The 25237-nt window shown below is 40.1% G+C and overlaps 1 protein-coding gene across 4 annotated transcripts in view; it reads right to left on the reverse strand.

The window, feature by feature from the left end:
* Positions 1 to 25237, reverse strand: part of TUB (TUB bipartite transcription factor) — a 111009-nt gene that overhangs the window by 9341 nt on the left and 76431 nt on the right. For 2 of the 4 annotated variants that reach the window (XM_075502193.1, XM_075502194.1), the window contains 8 exons: positions 18416 to 18583; positions 13719 to 13840; positions 12637 to 12828; positions 11956 to 12068; positions 10736 to 10850; positions 5481 to 5579; positions 4903 to 5074; positions 1712 to 3522 (listed from right to left, as the gene is read on the reverse strand). In XM_075502193.1, coding sequence (XP_075358308.1) covers positions 3389 to 3522; positions 4903 to 5074; positions 5481 to 5579; positions 10736 to 10850; positions 11956 to 12068; positions 12637 to 12828; positions 13719 to 13840; positions 18416 to 18583 — 1115 coding nt within the window. In that variant the 3' untranslated portion in view covers positions 1712 to 3388. Of the gene's footprint in view, positions 1 to 1711; positions 3523 to 4902; positions 5075 to 5480; positions 5580 to 10735; positions 10851 to 11955; positions 12069 to 12636; positions 12829 to 13718; positions 13841 to 14737; positions 14810 to 18415; positions 18584 to 25237 lie in introns of those variants that run through there. The other 2 variants (XM_075502192.1, XM_075502191.1) reach the window with 2 other exon arrangements.

Below are 25237 nucleotides of genomic sequence, written 5' to 3' on the forward strand. Positions count from 1 at the left end.
TAGGACTATGTGAAGGAAATGCACAGCTCGGTGCCATTATATTCTTTGTCACACTAAGTAAACAAGGTTATGTCCTGTTGCACACTGATATGCAGGCCCTGCAGAAGCTACTACTAATATGAGTGTGCCACTAACTACTCCTCAGTTACTTTAGTATGCATGTATCTCGGAAAACATATACTGGTGCCAAAATTTTATTGCTGGTGTGGAAGAAAATTGAACTTTGTGAGGACTGCGTAATCTCAGGCACGACTGTATGTTAAGACAGAACCTGCTGTGACTTTACCATGTTAGGAAAACAAAATGTGGAGATGTGCTGGAAAACTTGGGATATCATCTTGCATTGATATGCAGTACTGCCCTTCACCAGAAAGTCTCCATCAGAAATCATATAGATGCTAAATTAAAAGAAACTGCTTTTGGGGCAGATGGCGGCGGTCAAGTGAATCAAAAGAACCCAGTACCTTGCTCAACAACAGTGAGGAATTAGGGTTTTGGCAAAGGCCACTAGGCACAAATCCTATTGTAACTGAACCAGATTTAATGAGAACTCCTCATTCCTCTTAGTCCCAGGTTAACACCCCCCTCTAGCGACCTCAATTTATGGTGGGAAATTTTTTCCTCAGCAGCTCGTTGGCTGATGTCCCTGTACGATTCTGTTAAGATGATGGGAATTTGAGTCACCGCTTTCCTCCTGGCATGCTTACAGGTTAAAAAAATACCTGGCCTGGGAAGAACATGGAGTGAGAGTGAAGTTACACAATTTGCTGGCAGCAAAACTGTCCCAAGAAGCCGAACTCTCTGCCTTTCCCCAGCCCCTCATTCTCACCCTTGTGCAGGAGTTCACTGCACATGAGCTTCCCTTTTGTGCCAATTCCCTCTGGGGCCATGATGCAAGTCAGACCTTTGTTATGATCCACGTTAAAAATAACCCTTCCGAAACCAACTCCACTACTAAAGCCAACAGATTGTATATTTGCACCACAACAAGACACTTGGTTCCTTTGTCACAGTGTTGTGCACAGAGAGAGGCAGAAAACTATGTCAGGTGCCACGTTCTCAGGCTTTAAAGAAAACGTATGACTGGTGAGCCACAGAATTAAAGCCATGCAGATTCAACCATTCCCATGCTGCAGAGTTCTTGAAATCCGCATCACACCTAAATACCAGCAGTTGGAATTCCTGTCTGTTTTTGCAGTAGTCTAAACAAAAAATTCTGGTTATCATTGGAGCTAGTTTTTAAAGACTGACATGAGGTAACCAAAGGCCTAAGGGCCCTCTCTGTTAAAATTCAAAGTGAGATGACAGAATGGGATGTGAAGTGGTGGGAAACCACCAACTACAGGGGAAAACAAAGCATCCATGTGCAAAGCCCAAGTATCACACTGCGGCTCATGACTCATCATTTTGATCATTCGTTGAGGGAAATGACTGCTCATTTCTCTCAAACAAAAGGTATCTTTCCATTTTATAACCATTGCGTGGAAAGACTTCTTGCAAAAAGATGTGAAAAAAATGACAGAGCCTCCTGTTATTTAAAGATGACATTTGACAGACTGACTCCATCAACAAAACACTGTTCAAAGCCAGCAGACTTTTTTTCCATAGATTTTAGAAAAGATTAGAAAAAATGCCAGCAATTACTTATTTTCATCTCTCATCTGGAATTTCCTCGTCTGTATACTGGGAAGGAGACCTGAAGGCAAATATGACGAAGAGAGCATATTTCTTTTATTAGTTGAAATTATACAGTCCAAATGGCACAACCTCTCCTTATGGCCTGTCCCCTGTAGTCAAAAAGGGACTGACAGCTATGAGACAAGCAGATTTGATCTCATTTTCTCATTACATAATCTCTGGTTGTGCAATGCAAGAGTCTATAAAGAGTAAAAAGGAGGATCTGAATACACACAGTATAAAACGCAACTACTTCTTCACTTCACTCACATTTCAATACCCTCCTGGTGAACTACATATAAATTCTATTACTTTGTGTGCCGTTTAGGATAACATTGTACAGAACAATGGCAGAAAGACTCATTATTTTTAAAGGTGTTTTACAGTGTGCTTTCAGTTGCAGCTCTTGGCTTTTGAGATGCTCAGAAGAGAAGAGAATGGCTTGTTCTTTGCTTGTGTTTTGAAATGGTATTTGTTTATATATTCTAGATAAATCAGAAAAAAAGAAACAAAAAATCCGCACTATTTTAAGCTATTCTGTGTCCTGCCAGTGTCTCATTTGTATGCAGCGTACACTAGATTTGCCTAGAAGGATTTAGCTCAGTAGCTGGCACGTTTACATTAGAGAACAACATACACAGTTTCAATCGATTTCAAGCGTTCTTACAATGGGAAATAAATATGAAAAGTGGTTGTTGCTGAAAGTTCAAAAAATGCAATCAACAAATTGTAAAATCGCAAAAGGCCAGACAAATTTAATAAAATATTTCCATTTACCTTCCTCAGCTTTACACAGCCTGTTCAAAATAATAAGATTCTCTGTAGAGAGCCTTTATCCAACTGTTTATATCACTTCATACAAAATATGTGTTTGAATTACCACAGCAATACAAGGATATAAATTCCCAACACGCGACATGCCAAATGCAACATAAGTTATGCTTTCCTGGCATCTAGATGTTTTCCTTTTCTGTACTCCAAATACATTTCCATTTGAAACAAATTAAAAAGCATGTAGATGTTAAAACATAATGACAGCTTAGAATTCAAGTGACTTGTGCAACATTATTTTGTGCTTTCTACTTCTCCGTTTCCTCCCACTGCAATTAAAATTCATCATGCCCTTCTACATATACAATAGCAATGCATCAAGTTCAGTCCAGTACAGGTTTTCAACCCTCAGACTTGGCTTTATACTACACAAGATCCTTGCAAATTCAAAAAAGTGCATCTTTTTTGTGATCTTTCTTTTATGTTGGATGATGTGAAGCTCTGATTAGTCGATGTAAGAATGCAACCTTGAGGTACGATTGCAGCCTCGGAATAATTCTTAAATGTAAAAAGAGATTTTTCGAGCGTGCACGCCCTTTCTGGATTTAAAAAAGACACCGTTATAATGGTGCTACTAGAGCCACGGTACAGTACATCATGGCACATCTCCATAACATAATCAAGGACATGAGATAGAACTTGTATTTACACAAACTTGATGCCACTTCCGGAAAAATATGACAGAAAAAAAAGGAAAATATTATTTCCTGAATGTCCTGAATTTTTAGAAGATTCCTTTTACTTTCTCTTCAGCAATAGAGTGGTCCTCGACAACTGCATTTTCCCTGACCTGTTTAGTATGGACCGTAAGTGACACCAGCAGGGATTGGAAATCATATGGCAAACTGCTTCCTTTGAGAGGATGCTCACCCATGCCCCTTTACTCACAAGCCAGCTTGCTGTCAAAACTTGAAAGGGCAATAGCAAAGGCTTGTAGCGCGCACATTGGGTAGTTGTAGTCCATGGTAAACACATCCTCAGCCACGCGGCCAAACTGCATCACTATGTAGTCAGCTGCAAGAAAGGTCGTAAAAAGTGACAAAGCGTTATTTTTGTTTGCAGCCCTTACTAAATACGTACGCATTCAACATCATCCTCTGGCCCAGCTCAATAAAATACAAACAAAACATGCTCACTCGTCAAACTTTGCAACACTTATTCATGCAAGTGGGTGTGCTGCTATCAGAAGGAGAAGCAAGGATAGCTTGAGTGAGGAACAGTTGAGTGATAAAGGATTGCAAGACTTGTTACTGTCTTCAAAAAAATTACAGAGTGTTTTTTTCAAGCACAGAGAGAAAATGGCTGCTGTATAAAATGCTCAAGCTTTTTATGTAGACCTAGTGCCGAGTTTCACATGTACCAAGAACCAATTAATCCTATTCCTGCTTAACTTCAGGCAAGAGGACAAGCAAGGATAATGGGGGAATAGAAGGCATGACTGTGATTTAGACCTAATCATGTCTCTCTGTTACATCATACTCAGAAATTCCTCCTCACCTTTTTTCCTCTTTTGTACTCTGTCAGCAAGAGGAAATCTCAGCCTCAGTCACAGTTTTAATGTTTCATTGTAGAAGCAGGTGTAGTTGTTTCCCCTTGTAAAATGCAGCAAATGCATACACCAATGTTTCAAACTCAGCGTTGCTCTCAGAGACTGGCACAGCCACTTTGACCAGTTTCCAACATTCCCCTGCAGTCTGAGCACGGCACTGGCGTAGCCCAGCGCACTCCAGCACCTAGTGACTGTGCCTGCCTAAAGGGAGTGTAACGTGGGGCAGCATCACTCCGCTCCAGCACTTGTCTTTAGCCTTGCTCCAACAACCGTACCTAAGCCTGAGAAAAAAGGGCGTTGTACATTGCTGGCAGAAAGCAGCACATCGGTAAGGTCCTAGTGATGGTGTGAAAGGCGGTCCTGACATTTTCAGGGTGTTCTGTTGGGCTAATGCTACAAGGAGTAGTAATGGCAAAGTGGCTGTGCAGTGGGACCGGTCTGACTGCCACCATCTCCAGCTGGGCACTGTATGGGGACCAGAGTGAACAAACAAACCACGGAAGGCTTGTGTGATGCAAGTGCTTGAGCGCAGTGACGCTGCCCCGCGGCCCTGCTGACTGGAAGCACCGCAGCACTGAGAGCAGAAAGGGCTCTCAGCTGTGCTCAGTTCCTGAGCCAGGCAGCCAAGTGAGAAAACTAAGATAGCACATAGCAGAATCACCTGTCTCAAGCATAAGCATTTAAACGCCCAACTTGCATCAATGTCAGGGCCACAAGGCAGAGCAGCATTAAGTTGGACCAACGTAACTAAATTAAACTCACTCAGGTAACAACAGGGCAGAATCACGGTCAGGCTGTGTATGCAGTACTGTTTCTACACATTACAGATAGAAAGCTATACTTACGATCATTATCATGAATAATTTGGAAGTTTTTCACTGAGGCTTGTGTGACTCGACCGTGGAAATTTAAAACGTAGGACTGGGTGTCATCATTCCAGACTGGCGTCTTGTTATGCAGCTCAATGACACTCTCTGTATTTTTGTTCTGCCATCGTGCAAGGAGTGTCTCATGTTCCTGCACACACCACAGATACACACTTCAGTTTAACACTCTCACAGGACAAAAAATAAATTCACACAAAAACACCTGTTCATAAATCCTAGCACAAAGACTAAACCGTCACCCTCAACCCTCAAAACAGTATCATGGAATGAAACACAGAACTCTGAGTGTCTTAATGCGAATGTGCATTCGAGTCCTTTCCACAGCTTGGAAAAGGTTAGTTGTACCTTTTGTTATCAAAATACATTACTGTTTGTAGTGCTTTTGTGAGTCACAGAACTAGTCACACATCCCATTGTTCTGCAATTGTTCAAATACTGGCTTTTTTTAACCTCTAAACCTTCAGAAATGCAAAAAACCAACTCTAACTGAAAAAGAATTCAAGTAATTTTTATTGTTGACTGATGGTATGACTTACATTTCGTGGTCTGATGGAAACCCTTTCGTGGTCCATATTCATTCCTGGTATGATCACACTCATTTTACGAGGTCCTTTAAACCCCAAGACATTTGTTTCCTAAAAATGTTTAGAAAAAGAGTTCATCATGTTCTGTATTCTGAAAGTTAATTTCTTCAACAGAGAGACACAGTGGCAGTCCGGGGAACTTATTTGTTAGTCAACTCAAAAACCATCTTGAAACTCTGACCTTCACTGGCACTGCCAAACATTCTAGCTTTGTCTTAGAAGCTCTGACAACAGGAAAAATGGAAATAGAGAGGTTTCCAAAAACACTCCTAGCATTGGCTGCCAGCAACCTTAATACAATATGTATAAAAAAAAAAAATCCCTTTGTTAAAAAACTAACCAGATTGCTTGGCTACTGCTAGATCCCAAAATAAAGTAGTTGTAATTTAAAAATCATATAATGCAGTCACATATTTTGATGAGAGACAAAATTAAATATATGGGACCAACTCAATTTATTCCAGAGCCAGCACAAAAGCAAACAAGAAGAAGCTGCCAGTTAGAGCATCTGTTAGCGGTGCTGTGGTTTTCAAAGTCTTCAGATATGTTATGCTTAGAGATGAGCATGGTAAAAAGCAAACACATTAGCATGAATGCAAATTTTCAAGCTATGAAGGCAGGGAAAGTAAAGAAATAACATGGGCAGCAAAAACAAATCTGTTGAAAATACAAGTTCTTCCATTAAATATGATTTGATGCCTTTCTGACCAGCTTTTCACAAAAGCGTTCCAGTATTGCACTATCCTCTCAAAACACAACCACTAAAATGTAAATAGGCCTAAAGTCTCATTTTTATCTGAGGCTTTATTTTTTCCACAGAGAAAACTGGGGCCAAATATTTCAGTAAGTCATCGTCTACTTTTGAGAAAGAAAAAGTAAAGGGCGGTATTTTCCAACCCACTCAGTAAAACCTGATTGTCTATGTTAGCGTTAGCTCCAGTAAATGAAAGAGTGACACCTCTAAAAGTCCATCTCCTCATGTTTTGTGCTACTTTTTTTTTTTTTTTTTGGGGGGGGGGGTGTCACATGCATTTTTTCCCCTCTACCTTTCCCAAGTGAAGGGCTGTGGACACACGCTAAGGAATCTCAGGAAGGAAATTCCCATTGGCACTATTCCCAGCAACGTACCACAAGATACCAGGAACTGGACACCCCCAGGCTCCAGCTGGTGTGGCTCTACCACTGGGACATTCAGAAGTGACATACTCAGATGTCCCTGCTTTTATATATTTAATTAAAGTGTCTTGATTTCAAGGAACACTAAGCTTTTTAAAACACTTCTACTTTTACAAGTAAAAATACATCTCAACTCACTGGAAGCATCTGAAAATACCCGCCTAAAATTTACTTGTGCAGAAATTTTGTCATCCATCAGACCTTTGAAATAACTTTGGTTGTTTCAGCAAACCATCCGGAGATTTTACACAACTCATTAAAGATTTTCATGCATGCAAGAAAAATTCCACTGACTGAATAGTCTTGAAGCAATTGAAGTATACTCATGTATCTTCACAGCTATATACATTAATGGGAAGATTCTACCTCTTTTCTGAATCACTTATGTCATGGCCTTTGGCAGAGTAAACCAATGTTATCAGTTCAGCTGGAATTGTATACTTGGTTTTGCATCATGGTGAGACTCAAACTAAAATGACTGCCAGCAGATTTTATAAGCAGGAGAGACTCAGCACAGCAGAGGACAATTTCTAAGAAAAGATTCATGCTTATGCTTATTTTCCACTAACTACTGACAATTTTGGTCTTCTCTGCAATGCCTTACAAGCTCTTCTCATCAAGCTGCAGTTCTGCTACATACAATTAATTTAGATGCTGACTAGTTGAAGACATTGTTCAAGGCAAAATTAAATAATAGCGCTGAATCACTTCCCTCCCAACAAGTAGTATTATCACTCTGAAAAGACAGGACTATATTCTTTGGATTTACTGAGCAACACTAAAATCAATACTTCTGCCAAATGATAAGGGAATGATTTCTAGTTGCTCATTACATCAGGCACCAATTACATCAAACGTTTTACTGGCAAATGCTACCGTTTTGCTAAAATCAAGGTACAGAACTGAAATTCTACAAACATGGAATATATGAGGAAAACAGTAGGGAAAAAAGAGGAGCTTTAATTAAAAGCAGACCTTTCCAATCTACCTGCAGCCAAATAAAATTAATTCCCCTTATCTCCTGTCTCATTCCCTGTTTCTCTTTTGTTTGCCTCCTCCACTATTTTGTGTGCGTAAATTCAAGACTACAAATGGCATTATCAAGGGAACATAGAACAAATTCTGATTTCACACCATTTTAATGCCACTGACAGTCTTGGTTTACGTAGGAACTCAAAATAAGGGTTGTTAGCTGGCAGAGCCCTATTGACTCAACCAGCGTGCCAGTGATTTAAATCAGCTAAGGACTTGGCCCAGTATTGCTCAGAAGCTGCACTCTCTGCCTTAGACCAACCAGTAAGCTGTTCTGTGAGCACGTGTCACAATAAACTGGACCGAAAGAACACAGAGCCTATCCCCAGGGTTGCTTTTAAAATCTTACACGCTTTCATAAAATTATGTAAGCATTTCACTACGGTGGCAATAGCTACCATGATAAACGCTGCAAGGCGTATATCCCAACAGCTCCCAGGAGATTCACGATTTAATTACACCAATTTTCCTTCAGCCACTTCCCTTTCTGGACTTGATTCACACAGCTGTGCCCCGTCCTTAATATATCCTGTAGAACCTATCATTCCATAGAAAGCCCAAACCACAGAACCATTGGAGCACAATGCAAGTGATTGAGGCCTGAGTAGAAACACGTCGTTTTATTGCTTTACTGAAACCCGAGTCACACCTCAGAATATCAGCTGAGCTCCCTGCCTGCAGGGTCTGACACAAACGGAATTGTGAGATACTATAGGTATAAAGGAATCCAGCACAGAAAATCCTGGTACAAATGGCACAGTTACACCTCCCTGCTTCTCAATACATTTTGCCAAGCGATTCTGAAATCAGCCATTAGGTGCTGCTGCAGGTTTATTAATATGCTAGCCTGCCATCAGCAGGGAGAAAAAATGGTTAACAGCACCTGATAAAACTCGGTCCTTGCACTAACTTTATTCCTGTTGCTTGAAACGTGCCCTAAGGTGAGCTCCACAAAGAGTGCTCTCAACACGTTTACCCCCCAGTTAACAATAGATGCATCCCCAGCTGCTGCCTGTACAAACTAGACCTGCTGAGCTGATTCAGCAGTCAGGCTCAGTAAGTTCGTGGAAGTAGGTACAGCTTGCTCTCCAGATGGGTACTTGATCAGATGAGCTGAGAGACAGAGAGGCATAGTGGTGCTTTCAAAGTATTGTTTATTACAGTTTTTGCTGCAGGAAAAATCTCAAGGCAGGCATTAAAAGGTTACCTTAGGACAAGGGTGTTTCGGGAGTGCTCTTTCTGGCATTCTTTCCTGTGGTTCTGCTGCAGCCAGGAACAATAATCTCACTTTAGCAAACCTGGCTAGTAATGAAATATCATTCCGATTTCCTTTTGTCCTCTGGCCGTAGCACACTTGCAAGACTGCTGCCTTTCTCCATGAGTATCAAAATGTCAATGGAACGAGTCATTTTCTTATACAAATGGACACGTTTTAAACTGATCTCAAAACAGACATATAAAAGCAGCTTATCGTAGCCACATTCTCCAAACGGTGGCCATGGTTCTGTTCTTTCCAACACTCACACTTCTAATTATCTCTGCTGACCACAGCTGAGTTTTTTATTTGGTAATGTTAATGTCTTTGCTGTTGACTTATACAAGCAATGCCTATATTTTTTAATATACAAGTTTTTTTAAAACTGTTTTTTGTTTTCGCCTTGTATTTCTAGTTTGCACCAGAAGACTAGTTGCCGGGCTCCAGGGAATGCCCTCCTATATAAACCAGTAAAATTACCTTTATTAAACTTGTAAGTTCTCCTAGGTTCCTACTGAAACTTCAGTCAAACTGTAAACTGACATCAAATCCTATTAGCTGGATTTTCTAAAATTCTCAGAGAGTTTCAAATCCCACAGGAATGGAGGAAGATGTGTGTGTGTGTCTGTCTGTCTGTCTGCAACTGTAGGCCTTGTGCCTGAATAATAGCACATGCGAACAAACCCACTATTTATACTATATTCACAGAAAAACTGCATCCTAAGCAGCAGGAAAAGAACACGTTAGCAGCTAATACTGCCACCCTTCAGTGCTCTCAGCACTTTGCATGGAAAGGATGGCTCTCTGCTTTCCTTTTCACATGCCGAAAGCTTCCAGACACATTGCTCCCCGCAACCTAAAGCTGACCTTTCCAGGAACGCATTCTGCGCGTATGCAGGGTGTGTGCTGGGATGGCTGGACTTCGATCTGACAGAGCTCCAGGCATACTTCATTAGAGCTGGGCAGGAACTTTTCAGAAAAGTGGTTCTTGGGTATTTTTGTCAGAAGTTGTTGATTTGTGAAAACAGAAAACTTTCTGTAGCAGTGTATGTACCAGTTTTGACTGGAAGAGTTTCTTGGGCCCAGAGATTTCTGGACAGAAAGAATACTCTCACCAAAACAGTTAGGCATCCAGGAATCACGAATCAACAGCAACTGTGCTTCAGGTCTTGACTGTCTGCATTGCCCCTGACAAATGCTATTTACTGTCCTATAAGAGGCTGGTTTCTCTCATTTAATTGAATTTTGGATTTTGTTTGGGGTTTGCTTGGTTTTTTTCCTGGTAAAAAGGAGCTTTAGAGTTTTATCCCAGTCTCTCAGCCACTGCTGCAGACCTAGCTGTCCAGTTACCTGTGCTCTGGATCAGAGAGGTCTCCTCCAAAATGCCATTACAAGTGATCATACTTTAGCGCAGTAATTCCATGTGCACAACTCTTTCCAGTGCAGGAGGCTCCTCTGGATGGTGCCTGCAGGCTGTGAACATCCTACCTCTTCCAGCGGGTTATGTAAAAGCTCCAACACCTTCTGACCAAAAGTGAGAACAGGGCAACCTGGTTCAGTGCACAACGTTTTTCACCTCCACTTTCCACTGAATTTCCTGGTTTCTCTAGTGAAGATCAGCTGTTTGATTACATCAGAGTACGAATGCTGATTTACATAATCATAAGTGAGAAGGAAATTCAGTGTGCTGTTTCAGATACTGAACTGCCCTTTCTTGCCTATTTTGCCTGTGAGCAGTACTTACATAACAAATAGCAGCTAGCTCCTGACGCAGGATACTCGCCTCCAGGCTTGATGTTGTTTTCATTGGATTTACTCCATTGTCATAAACTGTAAACTTGGTTCCCATAAGATTTGATCTATCAAAAGAAATGGAAAATCTAATCAGCATTTGTCAGTAATGCTGCCCGAGACATCCATCCCTTACTGCATTATAGCCCCAAAGGAAAGACAAATAATATCAAGTACAAATAGTTGTTAATTCTAATCCCAACTAAATGGCAACTCCTGGATTAAAAGCCATAACAAAAATGTAAAGGTACAGTACAGCGGAGTACACTAAAGGTCCCTTATCATTACACTGGAGATTTCTCATGACATCTTGCAATCTAGTAAATTCAAGAAAGCAATAAGGAAACACTCAGGTGGGGTTATTTTGTTCGTTTGCTTGGTTTTTAAAATATGCTTACTCTCTACAAAACTATCTGCTTTCTTACCTGACTACTAACTCTATTTAGAATACAGAGAATGATTTCAAAGTTATAAGTAAGATCAGTCTCTCCTATTTAAATGGAAATCACACCAAGGAGTGCAAAATACAACTTAGAACATGCTAAAACCACATTATCCTCATTCTGTGTTTGCACTGCAATAAATAGCGTGTGAAGTTCCGAGATCCACACAGGCAAATGGCAATTAGCAGTACGGTCCCCTTCCTCAGGCACAGACAATCTAAACATGCATTGAGAGGCTCCACGTCAGTATCAACAACAGACCGATGTATGATGGGGTGACAGACAGAAGAGAAATACGTGGTTCTGAAAGAATTCAACTACTTGTACATAACTCTAATTAGGATCTTAAGAAATGGGCAAAACCAAAGAGATTTTCAGATTGTCTAACCGACAGAACTTCCACTCCAAGGTATTTATATCAACAGGTGCTAGACACAATCTACTCATGCACTTCTGAAAATCCCGTTAAGATAAGTTGCGCTCATACACTCCTGAGAACCTGGCCTTTGAGCATTTAAGAGCTTCAGTGCTGCTGACTTTTAACAAAATGTGACCTTGTAAGTACTTGAGACGTTTTGAAAACATGCCTTGGATACTGGTAAACTTTAAGACCGTTATCACATGAGGTAGTCAAGCCTCTAATTAAGAAGTCGTAGTGGCTTACAGGCTTCTTAATTTCAAATGAACTTTATATTATATGAAGAAAATTCTTAGATGTATCAGTGTTTACCTCAGTTTTCCAATAAAACTCTCTCCACCCCGAGACAGGTCAGTTGGGTCTATGGAGATGAGGTAATTAGAGGTTTTACTCTTCTTTCGTTTCCTTCCAGCTAACAGAAACACCTAAGCAGTGCAAAAAAACATATTCTAGAATGCCAAAGGGGTTAGCACACACCACTTCCTGCTTTGATATAAGGAAACCATAGGCAATTTTTCTGTCTTCCAGCATCATTAGCGAAGTAACGGAAGGTCTCCTGGGACTTAGCAAAACCAGATAAAAATCTGGAAAGGGAAAGTGACTTCTCAACCACTCAGTCCATTATTTATGGTTTCAATAATTAAATTCGATCTATTTTGTTAAATGTTTCATTCTAAGTTGCTCTGGCTCTTCCAGTTGAACTGAAAATAGACGCTTTTCAGGCCACAGAATGCAGAGAGCCCCAACTGCTGACTGTCACCTAAAGGTGCCAGGCATGGATTATTTAAGGCCAAAGTTTAGACATATGAAGAAAGGCAGTAGAACAAAGTGATACTAGTGTTTTGCTTTTGGAAGACTGTAGGGCAGATCTCAGTGAAAGTGAAATTATATCTAAAATATAAGATTATATTTTCTTTGTAAGGCTTCTTCAGACTTTTAGTAAAGTTTTTATATTCAGATGCAACTGGTATGCCATTCAAGTTATTTTATGACCTTTTTACCATGCTCCCTTTCCAAGTGGAGGTAATAAGTAGGGTACATCCCTCGGTCCATTCCCTTCTTGTCTCTTGTGATTCTGCATTTGACAGTGACACCCTGTGGAGCAGGTCTTACAGCAAATTCCTCCAGGTCATCGACATCTATGAGAGGCTCATTTGTGGAAGGACTGGGGGCTGAGGCCGCTTCCTAAAACAGTAAGCAAAACTCAGGTTTCCTCAACTTTGATTTACAAGATTCTAAGCACAAAAGAATGACATTTGACAGAAGCTGCACTTTAAAAAAAAATAAAAGCAATGGAGATACTGTCTTCCCCATTCTGATTCCTCAGCAGCCTTGAAGGCAGCTTATCAAGCTAAGGATCTCTCCCCATCCAATCGGTCAAGCTCTTGGCTACCAAAGGCGCAGGGAGCAGCTCTCTGCGCTGCTGATGCTCAGTGGACAGACACATCTGGCAAAACAGAACGGGGTGGCTGCACAGGCAGAGTGCTGTAACGGTACATAGCAAGCCCTGGCTCACACCTTCCCATCTCATCACACTTCTTTTTTGGGAAAGGCCATACCCAAGGACAGGGATGGCCTTTGATGAAAGGAAGAAATGAGATAGGGAGAGACAGATTAAGATAGAGATATAACAGATGAAAAGTCAGTGCAATATATAAAAAAGTGGGGCACCATCAACTGGTTTAGCAAGAGCTTCTGATTTAGAATATTTGAACAAGCCAAAGTCTTATTTTATGTTTGGATGATAGCAGTGAGAACAGGGTGGGAAAATGCTCAGAAAAAGGCAATAGAAACAGAAGATCCTTCTGAGCACCTGCAAGCAGTAGAAAGGTAAGTATTTAGTGTTTACCTTTCTCTTCATTCAAGTTCAGACAATATTTGCTATTCTTTTCTCCCAGTCATTATTTTCATTGGTTGCTCCTGTGAACCCTGAGAGCTATCACAGTAAATCACCTTGGAGATACTCTAGTGCATACTAACAACAAAACAAGAAAGCCAGGCCTACCCTGCCTGCACTCCGAAATCACGCAGTACATAGCAGCCTGCGTGCTCCTTCTTCGGTATTCACCCCTTACCTTATTGGATTTCTTGCTCGTAGCAGAACCAGGCCGGGTGTTACTGTTTAACTGTGAAGAACTGGAGCTGTCTTCATCTTCCTCATCTTCTTCCTCATCAAAATTCATGCTGCTTGAAATGCCTGAGGAGAAAGCAGCGCACTTATATGAAATACTAATACGTTAAAGCTGTCCATACTTGCTGTGAAACATCACTTATTATACTGTTGCGCCCTTAGGCTCACAGGTGAGAGAGGGTGTGTGTGAGGGGGTTCACTCTGCGAGTCAGTGGACAAATACGTGGGCGAGACAGTACCTGCCCTGAAAAGCCAAAACTTTTCAGCAAATGAGAAAGGAAGTATCATGGTTTCCATTGCACAGAGAGGATCGAATTACCCAGTGATACAGGAGCAATATCCAGTTAGGAATTAAATTCGGATCTTCTTCATCCAATCAGGTACTTCAAACACAACACACAATCTGAAACCTGAAATTGGAGCTGAGTGGACACCCTATCTCAGCCATTTGGAAACCTTAACAATTAAAATACGAGCCCTTCTACAGCATGCTTTTAACTGTTCCTATGTCATCTGATGACGAGCAGATCTTAGACTGAGAAGAAACATTCACATCAAGGAGATCTTCTCATGCATATTTATTTCATGTAGAAACCAGTATCAGCCCAGGCCAAAGGAACTGCCTTACAGCACTTAAAAATTTGACTTTACAAGAATTCAAAACCTCAGACATTTCAAAGGGACACACAACTTTGAACATCAAATAGGACTTAGCAGCAGAAAGCGTCATTTGCCAGGCCTAGTTTTTCAAGTAGTATCATGCAGATGAAGCCACCCTGTATTCAGGTTCAAACGCTGTTCCACGTATTAGAGGCTAACAACACAATATTTTTTCCTAAAAAAAACCCCACTTGGTCCAGAACTTCCACTATTGGTAAGTCCAATGCAGAAGGATAAATGAAACGCAAAGAATTCCAGAGTCAAGCAGCATGGGCATAATTAACTTTTTCCTTCTGTACTTACCAGGAACATGATCCAGGGCGACAAGACTGGATTGGGAGGTGGAAGAGGACCAGGATGTATTTGCATGGGGATCTGGGAAAGGAAAAAATCCATGGGCTTGATTCTGCAAACCCTTAATTGAGTGAACAAGCCTAACTTGCCAACAGGACTCCGCACAGGGCTAAAGGCTTACTGGATGGGGCCGTAATGCTGCTGCCTGAATTCTCAATTATGGACATTTTCTCTTTCTGCACAATCAAATTCACCTTCTACCTGCTTACACCTGCTGTCACCTTCTTTTTTAGTACTTTGAATAAGGTCAAAAAGCCCTTGATCACAGAGCTGGAGCTTCAGAAAACATCATCCATGCTAAATGGTTGTGCCATAAAACCTTCTGTGCACAATGTGCCCTGCACGGTAGGTTTTTGGCCGACTTTTGAATTCTAGCACACGAAACAATAAAACTGATTGACACAAGTGATATACACAGATTCTACACAAATATTCATTCAGTAACACTGAAAAAAGTATTCAGACTCATATTCAGATGGCCTAAATTCTACCTAAATGCCTGTGCCCAGTGTGTCCTCATCATCTTTCTCAGGTTCTCTAAACTGTTCTGCCAGGACTTCCAGGGATACGCAGAGACTTCCATGTAGCTTAGTCTTTTGGAATATGAGCTTGGTCTGCAACAAGCAGAGACTGAACCAAACTAATGTACAGAACTATAAACATTAGAGATAGTGTCAGTAATGGTTTTCTTCAGTTCAAATTTTGGAATGGAATGAGAAAAAAGAGAAACCAAAAAAGGCATTTAAATACTTTTTATGTTATTGCTGCTTCCAATAACTTCACTGTATATCCCTTTAAAATAGCTTTTGACACCAGATGCACACTGGATAATGAAACAACACCAGAGTAGTAACAGAGAGTGTATAAAAGTAAAACAGAAGCATATGCGATGCTTGTATTCCATTCAGCTGCACCATGAATGGACTCGTTATCCACTTCTTCAGTTCCCCCCGTCTGGATGTACACCACACAGCACGACAGCAAAAAGTTTCAAAAGGATCTGGTTGTGCAAGGGAGGCCTGAGTTCACAGGTCAACAGATATTTTCAAAGCCTGTAGAACTCACTCATTATTGATCACACGCTCATTAATCACAAGCATTATTTCTTAATTATGACAACCACTTTCTAGTCAACTATGCATGGGTAATAGAGACAGTCCATCTCCTCAGCTGGCAGCTGTGCAATAAAGCCATACTTCATATGCACAGACGTAATCAGTTTATTTCTACATCCATGCTCACTATTTCACCACCAATATTTTGGTGGTGAAACTTCCGTGCCAGCCTTAGAGAAGTCTGCACTCATGACCTGTGAGGATGAATGCTTCAGAGAGCTCCTGTTTTGTTTTTCAACCCAGAAATCAAATCTATTCCTTCCCTAAATCTCAAAACAGCTGTAACTTCAGGTGGCAAAGAATAACTAAGACCAAATTGCTCATTCCAAGTCTTTACAAAGACACATAGGAAACTAATAAATGTGAAGACTGATCGTTAGTTATTCAGTGTTAAAACTTATGGAAGTCTGGGTCTGTCCTACTGACTAATTTTGCCAGAGAGGACCTCTACATATTAAGACTTCTGAAATCAAAAGGACGAATATTTCCTGCAGGAAGAAAATTATTCTAGGATGGCAATTTCCAACAGATGGAGAAATCAAATAAAACATTTGGCATTTTCTTGCAAGTGGCATATTCTTTTCACACTCAGGTAGGCTATAACCTCTTGTCTTGTAACAGAACTTGACTCGCTGTGGAAGCAGAGACGTGCTGAGAGAGGCTTCTCTCCACGAAGATAGTGTCAGAGAGCAGAATGGGCACAAATCAGGGCTACGCAAATCTGATGGGACTCAGCCTTTCCCATTAGGCCAGTTAGCATTTATCTCTGTGTTCTTCTCCTCTTGCTCCTATTCCATGCAAGAGAAGGACTGATGGGAGACAGCAATTCTAAATGCTTTTCAGACCAGCGGGGACATGCCAGTAAGGACATGCCACAAGCAGTGAAGTGGCAGTGGTAATCCACATGAAAAGCCCTAGCTCTACATAAAGTTTTCCATGAATACTGGGATACTCAAAACTTTCTAGCAAGCCTCCCCTGCTGCTATCAAGTGGCAAACCATACATGCATAGTAAAAATATTTTACGGAGATGCTGCTAGTTGCAGTCTTGTCTTAATACCTTTCTTTGTGTCTCACAGAGCATAGCTCCGTTGTTAAAAATGACTAAAGCTCAGCATTCCTATTTTTAAAAAGTGCCCCCGCCCCCCCCCGACTCGAAGCATACTAGTGGTCCACTCTTAGCAGTGTCTGTTCTGATCAGGAGTATACTCAGGCCTGGTATTAAAACATCATATCATATATCTAAGAATATGAAGCAACAAAGCAAAACAAAACCAAATAAAAAAAAAACCCACCCAAAAATAAGCAAAAAAATGGGAAGAATAAAATTATATCTTAACCTGGAAAAAACATCAAAAATAGAAATGTCCCCCAGCGTAAAAATCTGAGTGCTCTGACCTAATTCGAGAAGTCTATTGATAGTTTTTAAGTCAATCAGCTTTAGTAAGTAGTGTGCCTGATGATTAAATATTCTGAGCCATGGTCTAAGGCAACACAATCACCACACAGATCAGAACTTGTTAGTCATGCCAACATCCCTCCGACTCAAATGCCCAGGAAATACCACACTTGGAGAAAATCTGCCCATTTCAGTTGAAGTTGCTCACATCTGCAGAGTAACGTCCCAGAAAAAATGAATCTTAGTGAGAACTGCTTTGCAGACAAGAGGCGGGCATTTAGGTCTGAATAGTCTATTCTAGATGAGTCAAGTTTGCACTTACATTTTGCTCTTTATACACAAAGAGTTTATTCTTAAAGCATCAGAGCACTCTTGGCTTGAGCCATCTTTGCTTCAAAAGCTGTACACTGAAGAAGAACAACTCCAAAGCAAATGCCTTCAGAAAAAGCTTTGTGAGGATTTTAGGATTTTTTTCCTTCCTACAGTTAATGTCTAATGAGAGATAATAACAGTGCAGGAAGGAAGAGACGGATGCATGAATGTGTACATACACAATCTATCTCCCAAATCATGCATGCCTCTAGGAAAAAAAAATATTCCAGAAGATTTGAGGAATATGCATGGGAAATGCTGCAGAATACACAGTGCTGTAATTTTCACCTCTGCAAGCATGAATACACATTATGAAAACATGAACAATATTTAACTGACAACACAACTAAAATTAATATTCTCGTTTGAATGTTGGTATTCCGTACTCTTTTTTTTTAACCCTCAAGTAAGTGATTTCCAGAGTTGTACAATATAAAACTGTGAACAGATGGATATGAGCATTAGCATCTGCCTGGTACCTTAACAGTGGCACTGCACTGCAGATGGGAAAGCCACATCCCTGAGAGCCTGGCGAGCTCTTGTTCCCTGGGACAAGAGAGAACTTCTTTTTTTTTTTTTTTTTTTTTTGGTGAGATAATAGAATACAGCCTAACAGGCTCTGAGGAGAAGAAACACGGAGTAACAATCTCTGCTTAGGCTAGGGCTGAGAGTAAGAATAGGAAAAGGAGTCAACATATATAAAGCAAGCAATGAGAACATGAAGGCAGCTCTGGCTACTTACCTTTTTTCTGCATTGCTGTTCTAAGATCTTGTTTGCTTTGCTGTTGTTGGCCACTAGCCATTTTCTCTCCATCATCTTCATCATGGCTAGACTGTCCAACAGTGAGAATCTGCACTTGACTTCCTATCTTCTGAACATCATCTTGAAAAGCAGCTGGGCCATCAATCCCTGTCAGACAACAGCAAAAGCCTTAGTTGTCTATCTTTGTGTCAAGAAGGTACTGAAAGAGAATTGCTCACTCACAAAAAACATCTTTTCTAAGAATCAGAGATCAGAGGTTCACATTCAATAATATTTCTAGACTTAAACAAGACTAAACTAGCCTCCAAGGCAAACATCTTACTTCCCACACCCTGCACTAGAGAATCTCCAAGAGATTAAGGATTTCACTGTTGCCCTCCTCACCCCCAAAGCACACCCATCTGTACACCAGAAACACTGAAAACGAAACAGAAAACAAATTCACTGGAGAGGACCAACACAGAAAACAGATGCAGCTTTCACAAGGACACACAACTGGTCCAGAAACAGATAAGCCTGAGTCCCAGATTATGCCATATCCCCTAATAAACAACACTGCTATTATGAAACAATGCTTCAAAGTTTCAGAAACCTGGAAAATTCACCAGTAGATCTAGCAGTGTATACAGCAGCACATTAATAAGCCTAAGTATGCCTACTGAGTTACTAAATTGCTATACAGTTAAAACATCAGAGTGAAACTATAAAGAAGGTAATACATATTCCCTGGAACCTCCATCCTCTGAGATGCTCAAATCCCGACCAGGCACGGTCCTGGGCAACCTGCTCTGAGCAGGGGCATGGGACTAGACAGTCCCCAGAGGCACCTTCCAGCCTCAGCCATGCCGTGATTCTGTGGCTTCCGATGACAGCCAGAAAGAAACTATTTACCTCCTTATGGCTGTAAATCACCTCTGAAGACAGAAAAATGAAAATACGGGGTGGGGTGTCTTCTTATCACAAGCTAACTTCATTTTTTTTTCTTCAGGACAGCAAGTTAAAACATTAGATTGCAAATGTACTTCAGCTCTTAGTTAAGACTTAGTGCTGGTATATATTACTAAATTAGCTATATAAAAATGCACTTTTGCACCAATGAAAATGGTAATATTATCATGTACAGATGTAGTAAATAACAGAAGCCTGTATACTGTTGCTGTTCTGAAATTTTCGTTAATAAGCAAGCAACATTGTGGAGAATTAGCAAGCATTACAAAGAGCTAGTTCAGTAAAAGAATACGGTGCTTCTCACACCAAACAGAGCCGAATAAATCCTGTAAGAGGGAGCTGTAGGGATTGGGATTTTTTCAGACTGTGATCTGTAGCAGAAGTCTCCAAGAATACCATTTCAACCCGCTTTGCCAGCAGCTGTCAACTTGCATTAAAAGACAACTGGATTATACATTTAGCATGCTTAAACTGTACTCTGCCATAGCTGCTGTCACTGCCACTGCGATACAAAGCGTCAGTGGAAAAGAGAGTGGTCCACACCCTCAGGAACAGGAACAGCACTGGCTGTGCAACTGCCTAACAAGATGCAGTCTGACACTGCAGAAGTATTAAATTCAGAGTTCAAGACCACAAGGAATTATTGACTCATCTGCATCACACAGACCCTTATCTGGCAATTTCTGCACCAACCCTGTAAATTCTGATTTACTTACAGTAAAATGAACAACAACAACTAACAACAAATAAACAATCTGTCCATCCAACCTTGAAAGACTAAATAAAGTCCATGGAAATGTTTCTCTCATCTTGGTAGGATGACGCTTTCAGACAGAAGCTCTGCGTGATGCAGAACAAACAGTACAATTTCCTATGTTGCAGGTATAATATGGCAGTGGACAGAATAGCATTTTTCTTAAAAGTTATCTCAGGATAAGCACTACAGCAAAGGTGCTCTAGAACAGACAGGTAGCTGCTCAGATCCACTGCGGTATTTTTAAGAGCTTTAAGTGTATTAACCATTATCATCAAAGTGGCTGCCTAAAGTTAGGTTCTTACCTTAATACTCTGAATTTCAAAAGTGTTAAGCATCCATGAATTTAACAAGATGCTCATACCTCATGCATATCTATCTAGCCCCTTATTAAGCTTTAGACCTAATTTTGAGAACCCATTTCAAAAGGAACAAAACACCTTAATTATCCTTCTTCAGAGCAGACATTGATCTGCAGCAAATGAAATGCCTTCAACAGCATTAGACATTGCATGGGGCTGCTTTTTTCTGATGCCTGCAGAACATCTGCGTTCACATCCCGTGCTGTCAGGAACATCACGTATTATTAGGCATTAGGACAAAGGCTACGCTGGCAGGTCACACTTTTAGAGAAGAAAAATCAATTTCAGTATTCTGAAGAGTGCATCACTGGTAGAGTGTGTTATTAAGCATTATGAATGGTTCCACTGGTGACCCCATTTAAGGGAATGGAAGATGTAGCCAGACAGAGAGGGAAAAAAAGAAGAACCTCTGCTGCATTAGAATACTGTAGATGGTTCATGGCAAACGCAGCATTAACTACTTAATATTTGTGTGTGTGCACACATCTTTGTAGCTATATATGCATGTGTAAAATGGTATTAAATGCAAGCATACGTACACATTTCTTTTTTCTATATCATGAGATATAAGTGTATCTTCGTAAGTCACGGTTCAAAAGGCAGCTTTACCATCACCTAGTTTATGTCTGAAAATACTTCCAAGCTTGCATAATCATGATACTCAAGGCAAATCTCTCCAAATGTTCTCACTTTCTTTGCCTTGCTGACTCCTTTTCACCCACTTACGGGAAGGATGGTTCACTGTGCAATAAACCAAACCATTTGTGTCTATAGTTGTAAGTTTCCCAGTTTAAGGACAGGGTCAAGAGACAAAGAAGCTGAGCAGGCTGTGCCAAAAAGAAAGTCTTTATTGCTACGGTCAGTATTTTCTACAGCTTTTCCCAAAAATCAGGTAGAAAAAAACCTGATAGAGATGTTCTTGAATACCTGCTAACAAGAAAAGGAATTTTTGAGATGCAACTGTAAAGGAGGGCAGGGAGGAAAGAGGAAGACTGAAACAACCCCAGAATACTAGTCCCTTCAGTAAAGGCCTTCTGCTAAACTTTGATTTGGTCATGTCTCAGATGAAACCCAGAGGTACCACAAATGAAAACAAAGAGCTAATGAAAAAATGCAACAGAAAATTGGCATTCACTGCCATTTCCATCCTATAAACTACTATTTATCAATGCCTGTATTCTATTAGCACCTAAAATCTTCTAGACAGTATTTATAAATAGAAAGTATCATGCTCTTAAAGCTGGTAATCTAAACTACCATGTAGAATGTTTTTATAACCTGAATTCATCTAAATTCTAAGAAATTCAAAATACATTTGGTGGACATGCACTTAACTTTGATCTCAGGTATGGGATTTTTAGACGGGATTTTTTTTTCTTTTGCTTTAAACACACAAATGTTAACTATCTACACAAAAAAAAATCACAAGATCCAGGTCTGGAATGAGGGAAGAGAGAAAAAGGTATGGGAAAAACAAACGAGAACTGCTACTGAAAGCCTTGGAAAAGGAATAAAGTGGCAAAATTTTGCTTAGTGTTTATGACATATAAGAAACAAATCTAAGCTTTCGTGCATTATGTGATACCACATTATGCCTGTTTGAAACTTCAGCTTCTAAAGAATGGACCAACAACCCCAAATCCATTCAGTCTCACTGGATTTAGTAATGACAATACATTTCGAGGATATGAAGTCGAGACCTTGTTTTATTGTTCCAATCCAGCAAGTAGAGGAAATGTCTTTATGGGAGGGTTACCAGCCATACATCTCTCTATCCTACATCCCCAGCAGCTTTCTGCTGAACAGTTTCCAACCGTTTTGACATGTCCTATAGATAGATGCTAAAATGAATATAGATGAGCCAACTCAGTTCTACTAGATGTAGTAACCAAATTTCTTTCTGACAAACTAAGCAAGTACAGATAACATGGGATGGAGGCTATAGATCCTGAAGTATAGTCCTCCTCCTTGGCCGTACAGATCTAGAGGTTGTTTGGGGGTGGGTTTTTTCCCCCACAATAGCATTACAGGTGCAGTTCTCGGTATCCGTTTGAGTCTCATGCATTTTTATTTCAGCCTCATAATCTTCAAAATGATTTTGCAGAAAAGAAATACACTTCCTAACTCTATTTGCAAGTGGGAAACTAAGGGTATAGTCATGCTGAACACAAGGCTTAGATCAGTCTGTTGTATAGTCCTATCTAAACCCAGAATCTGTAACATAATAAGTCTGAGTGGAACTTCTCTCAAAACTGGACAGAAATGAAGCATTTCTAGACACCCCATCAGAGAAATTCTCAAAATCATCACAGTCTAGTGACATTATAATATTACAGCAGAATAAGAAAATTAAAGACGATAGGCCAGAACCGCCATTTTGATTATTTCATTGCTCGAGAGATAATCAAGAAAGAGTATTTAAAATTTTTAGGGGGCGGAGGGGTGGGGGGAGAAGGTCAAATGGGAGGAAAAGACTACATACTACCAAGCTATGTATGACCAGGGAAAGTTCAGAGAGGCAGCTGATATATGTGGCCACCACTCATAGAGGAGCACAAGACCAAACGTGAGACCAAACAAGACCAAAGGAAAGATTTTGCTCTCTGACAGTAGTGCATGATGCACAATGGTAGTCTTGAAAAAATTAGTTACAGATTAAATATGTGACAAACTACCCAGCAGCAAATTACAGGCATAAGCATAGTGAGTCAGCTCTCCAAAACATTATTTAAGTATTTGACTATATACTACATGAATCCCCAGTAATTGGATCTTGCAGGAAAATAATCTAATTGTATTTATACACATCATGTTCCTCTCTGCATGTATTTATACATGCAAGCAATTTGCTGTGAAAAGATTTTCAGCAAATGTTATTTCCTCTTGGTTCTTTTACATGAACTTGTAAGTACAGGAAAGAATGATTAACTGATTATTTACAGAGAGTCTTTACTGCACGTAGGACACCATGAAAAGACAGATTTCTAAATTATTTGGAAATAACTGTTATAATAAATTAAGAATTTCTTCATAGGACTTCTGCAAACTAAGAAAGAAACTAAAAAGAAAAGTATGGTACATCAGAGAGAACTAATTGAGCTCAGTGACTGAATGGCAAACGAGATTACGTATCAGGAAAGGAACTAGCATAGAAAACAAGTATTTCCATCCCAGCTTTACAAATGAGGAACTGCAGGGGACAAAAACTCTTGTTCTCATTTTATAAAGCATTTAAGACACAAATTCAACATATGAAGTCAGGCATATTGCTCACAAAGTTTTAAGAATATGCTTAAGCCCTTTGTAGATCAGATCTGAAGACTTGACCGAGGTCAGGCAGGAGGTCTTTGGAAGAGAAAATCTCAAGCCACATTTTCGGACCTCAGTTACATACAACAAGAGTTCTACAACAAGTATGTCCTTCCTCTACAAACATGCTGACAGCAAATGCAGGCACATTGGAAAATTTTCTCTCTTTTTTTTTTTTTTTTTTAAAATGTGCCTTCAAAGACAAGATACCAGGTTAGATAAGCCTCTGGTCTGACACAGAAGTCACATCCACGTGGATAACACTCAAGGCTGCGGCCAGCAGCAATGCTGCAATTGCAATTCCTCTTCAAGAAAACTGCAGAGCAGCTCTTCCTCCAGCTTAGGGATGGCAGCGTAACCCTTCAAAGGCTGGCTGGCCTACTCCAAGGTCAGAGACAGGGAGTCTGTCCTCAGAGAAATCTGTTCTTGTTAGACTGACACTAGAACAAATAGAGTTTCTGTCCTGTAAAGAACTTGGCTTAAAGCAAACCCTACTTCTGCTTTTGTTTCAAGTGATCTACATTTTAAATTAAAAAGACAAAACAACAGTTGATTGTATTTTTTTTTAAATCTGCATTTATCAAGAAGTGTGACCACTGAATATAATAATGTTTACTTCCACAACAGTGGTACAAGAAAGTAGTGTTGCACAAATCAGTAAGTCAAAAAGGTTCTTTCTCAGAATGATTGCTTAGGAAGCTCTAATAAAATGGCCAGAATGAAATATCATGAAATTACATCTTCTAGAAATTTAGAACTCCACTGCTTTAAAAAAAATAAAGTATCTCTCTCCATATATATGTATCTCTATATATATCTCTCACTGTTGGGTGAAACTCTCCTCAAAAGGAATTTACTGAAAAAGCAGAATGTTTAAAGGAGGGAAAAGCATTTTTTGGGTTTATTTTTTAGGACTGAATAACCTTAAGTATATTGTAGCTGTCAATATTTTGTAAGCCATTTCCTAGTATACGCCTCGTAGGGGGCGTATACCCTGTTCTCGTAGGGGCTGTGCATCCAGTGATATGGGTTGAAGCAACTGCAAAATCACAAAGGGATTTGTTTATAGAGAAAGGGGGCAAACAGAAATATTTTTAGGAAAGGACCTTTGGAGGTGATTTAGTCCAAACTTCCATCAAAAGAAGGCCTATTGCTAACACCAGATCAGGTCACTAAAAGCAAGTGCTTGAGCACCGAGCTCTATATTCACTTTGATGAGATCTAGAAAACTGTAGCACGAACTGTACTTTCATAAATCTCTATCCTGAGGCGGCAAAAATGACTTCTTCACAACTAAGTTCATGTGTTGCCAAAGCACAGCCTGAAAGAGTTGTCAGATCTAGAAATAACAGGACTTTTCTTGGTGGAAACTCACTTATTGTTCCTCCTACCCTTTCTCAGGGAAGCCAAGATAAATCTACTCTACAT

The sequence above is a fragment of the Mycteria americana genome, chromosome 5 (genome assembly GCF_035582795.1).
Source record: "Mycteria americana isolate JAX WOST 10 ecotype Jacksonville Zoo and Gardens chromosome 5, USCA_MyAme_1.0, whole genome shotgun sequence".
In the NCBI taxonomy this organism is placed as follows: Eukaryota; Metazoa; Chordata; class Aves; order Ciconiiformes; family Ciconiidae; genus Mycteria; species Mycteria americana.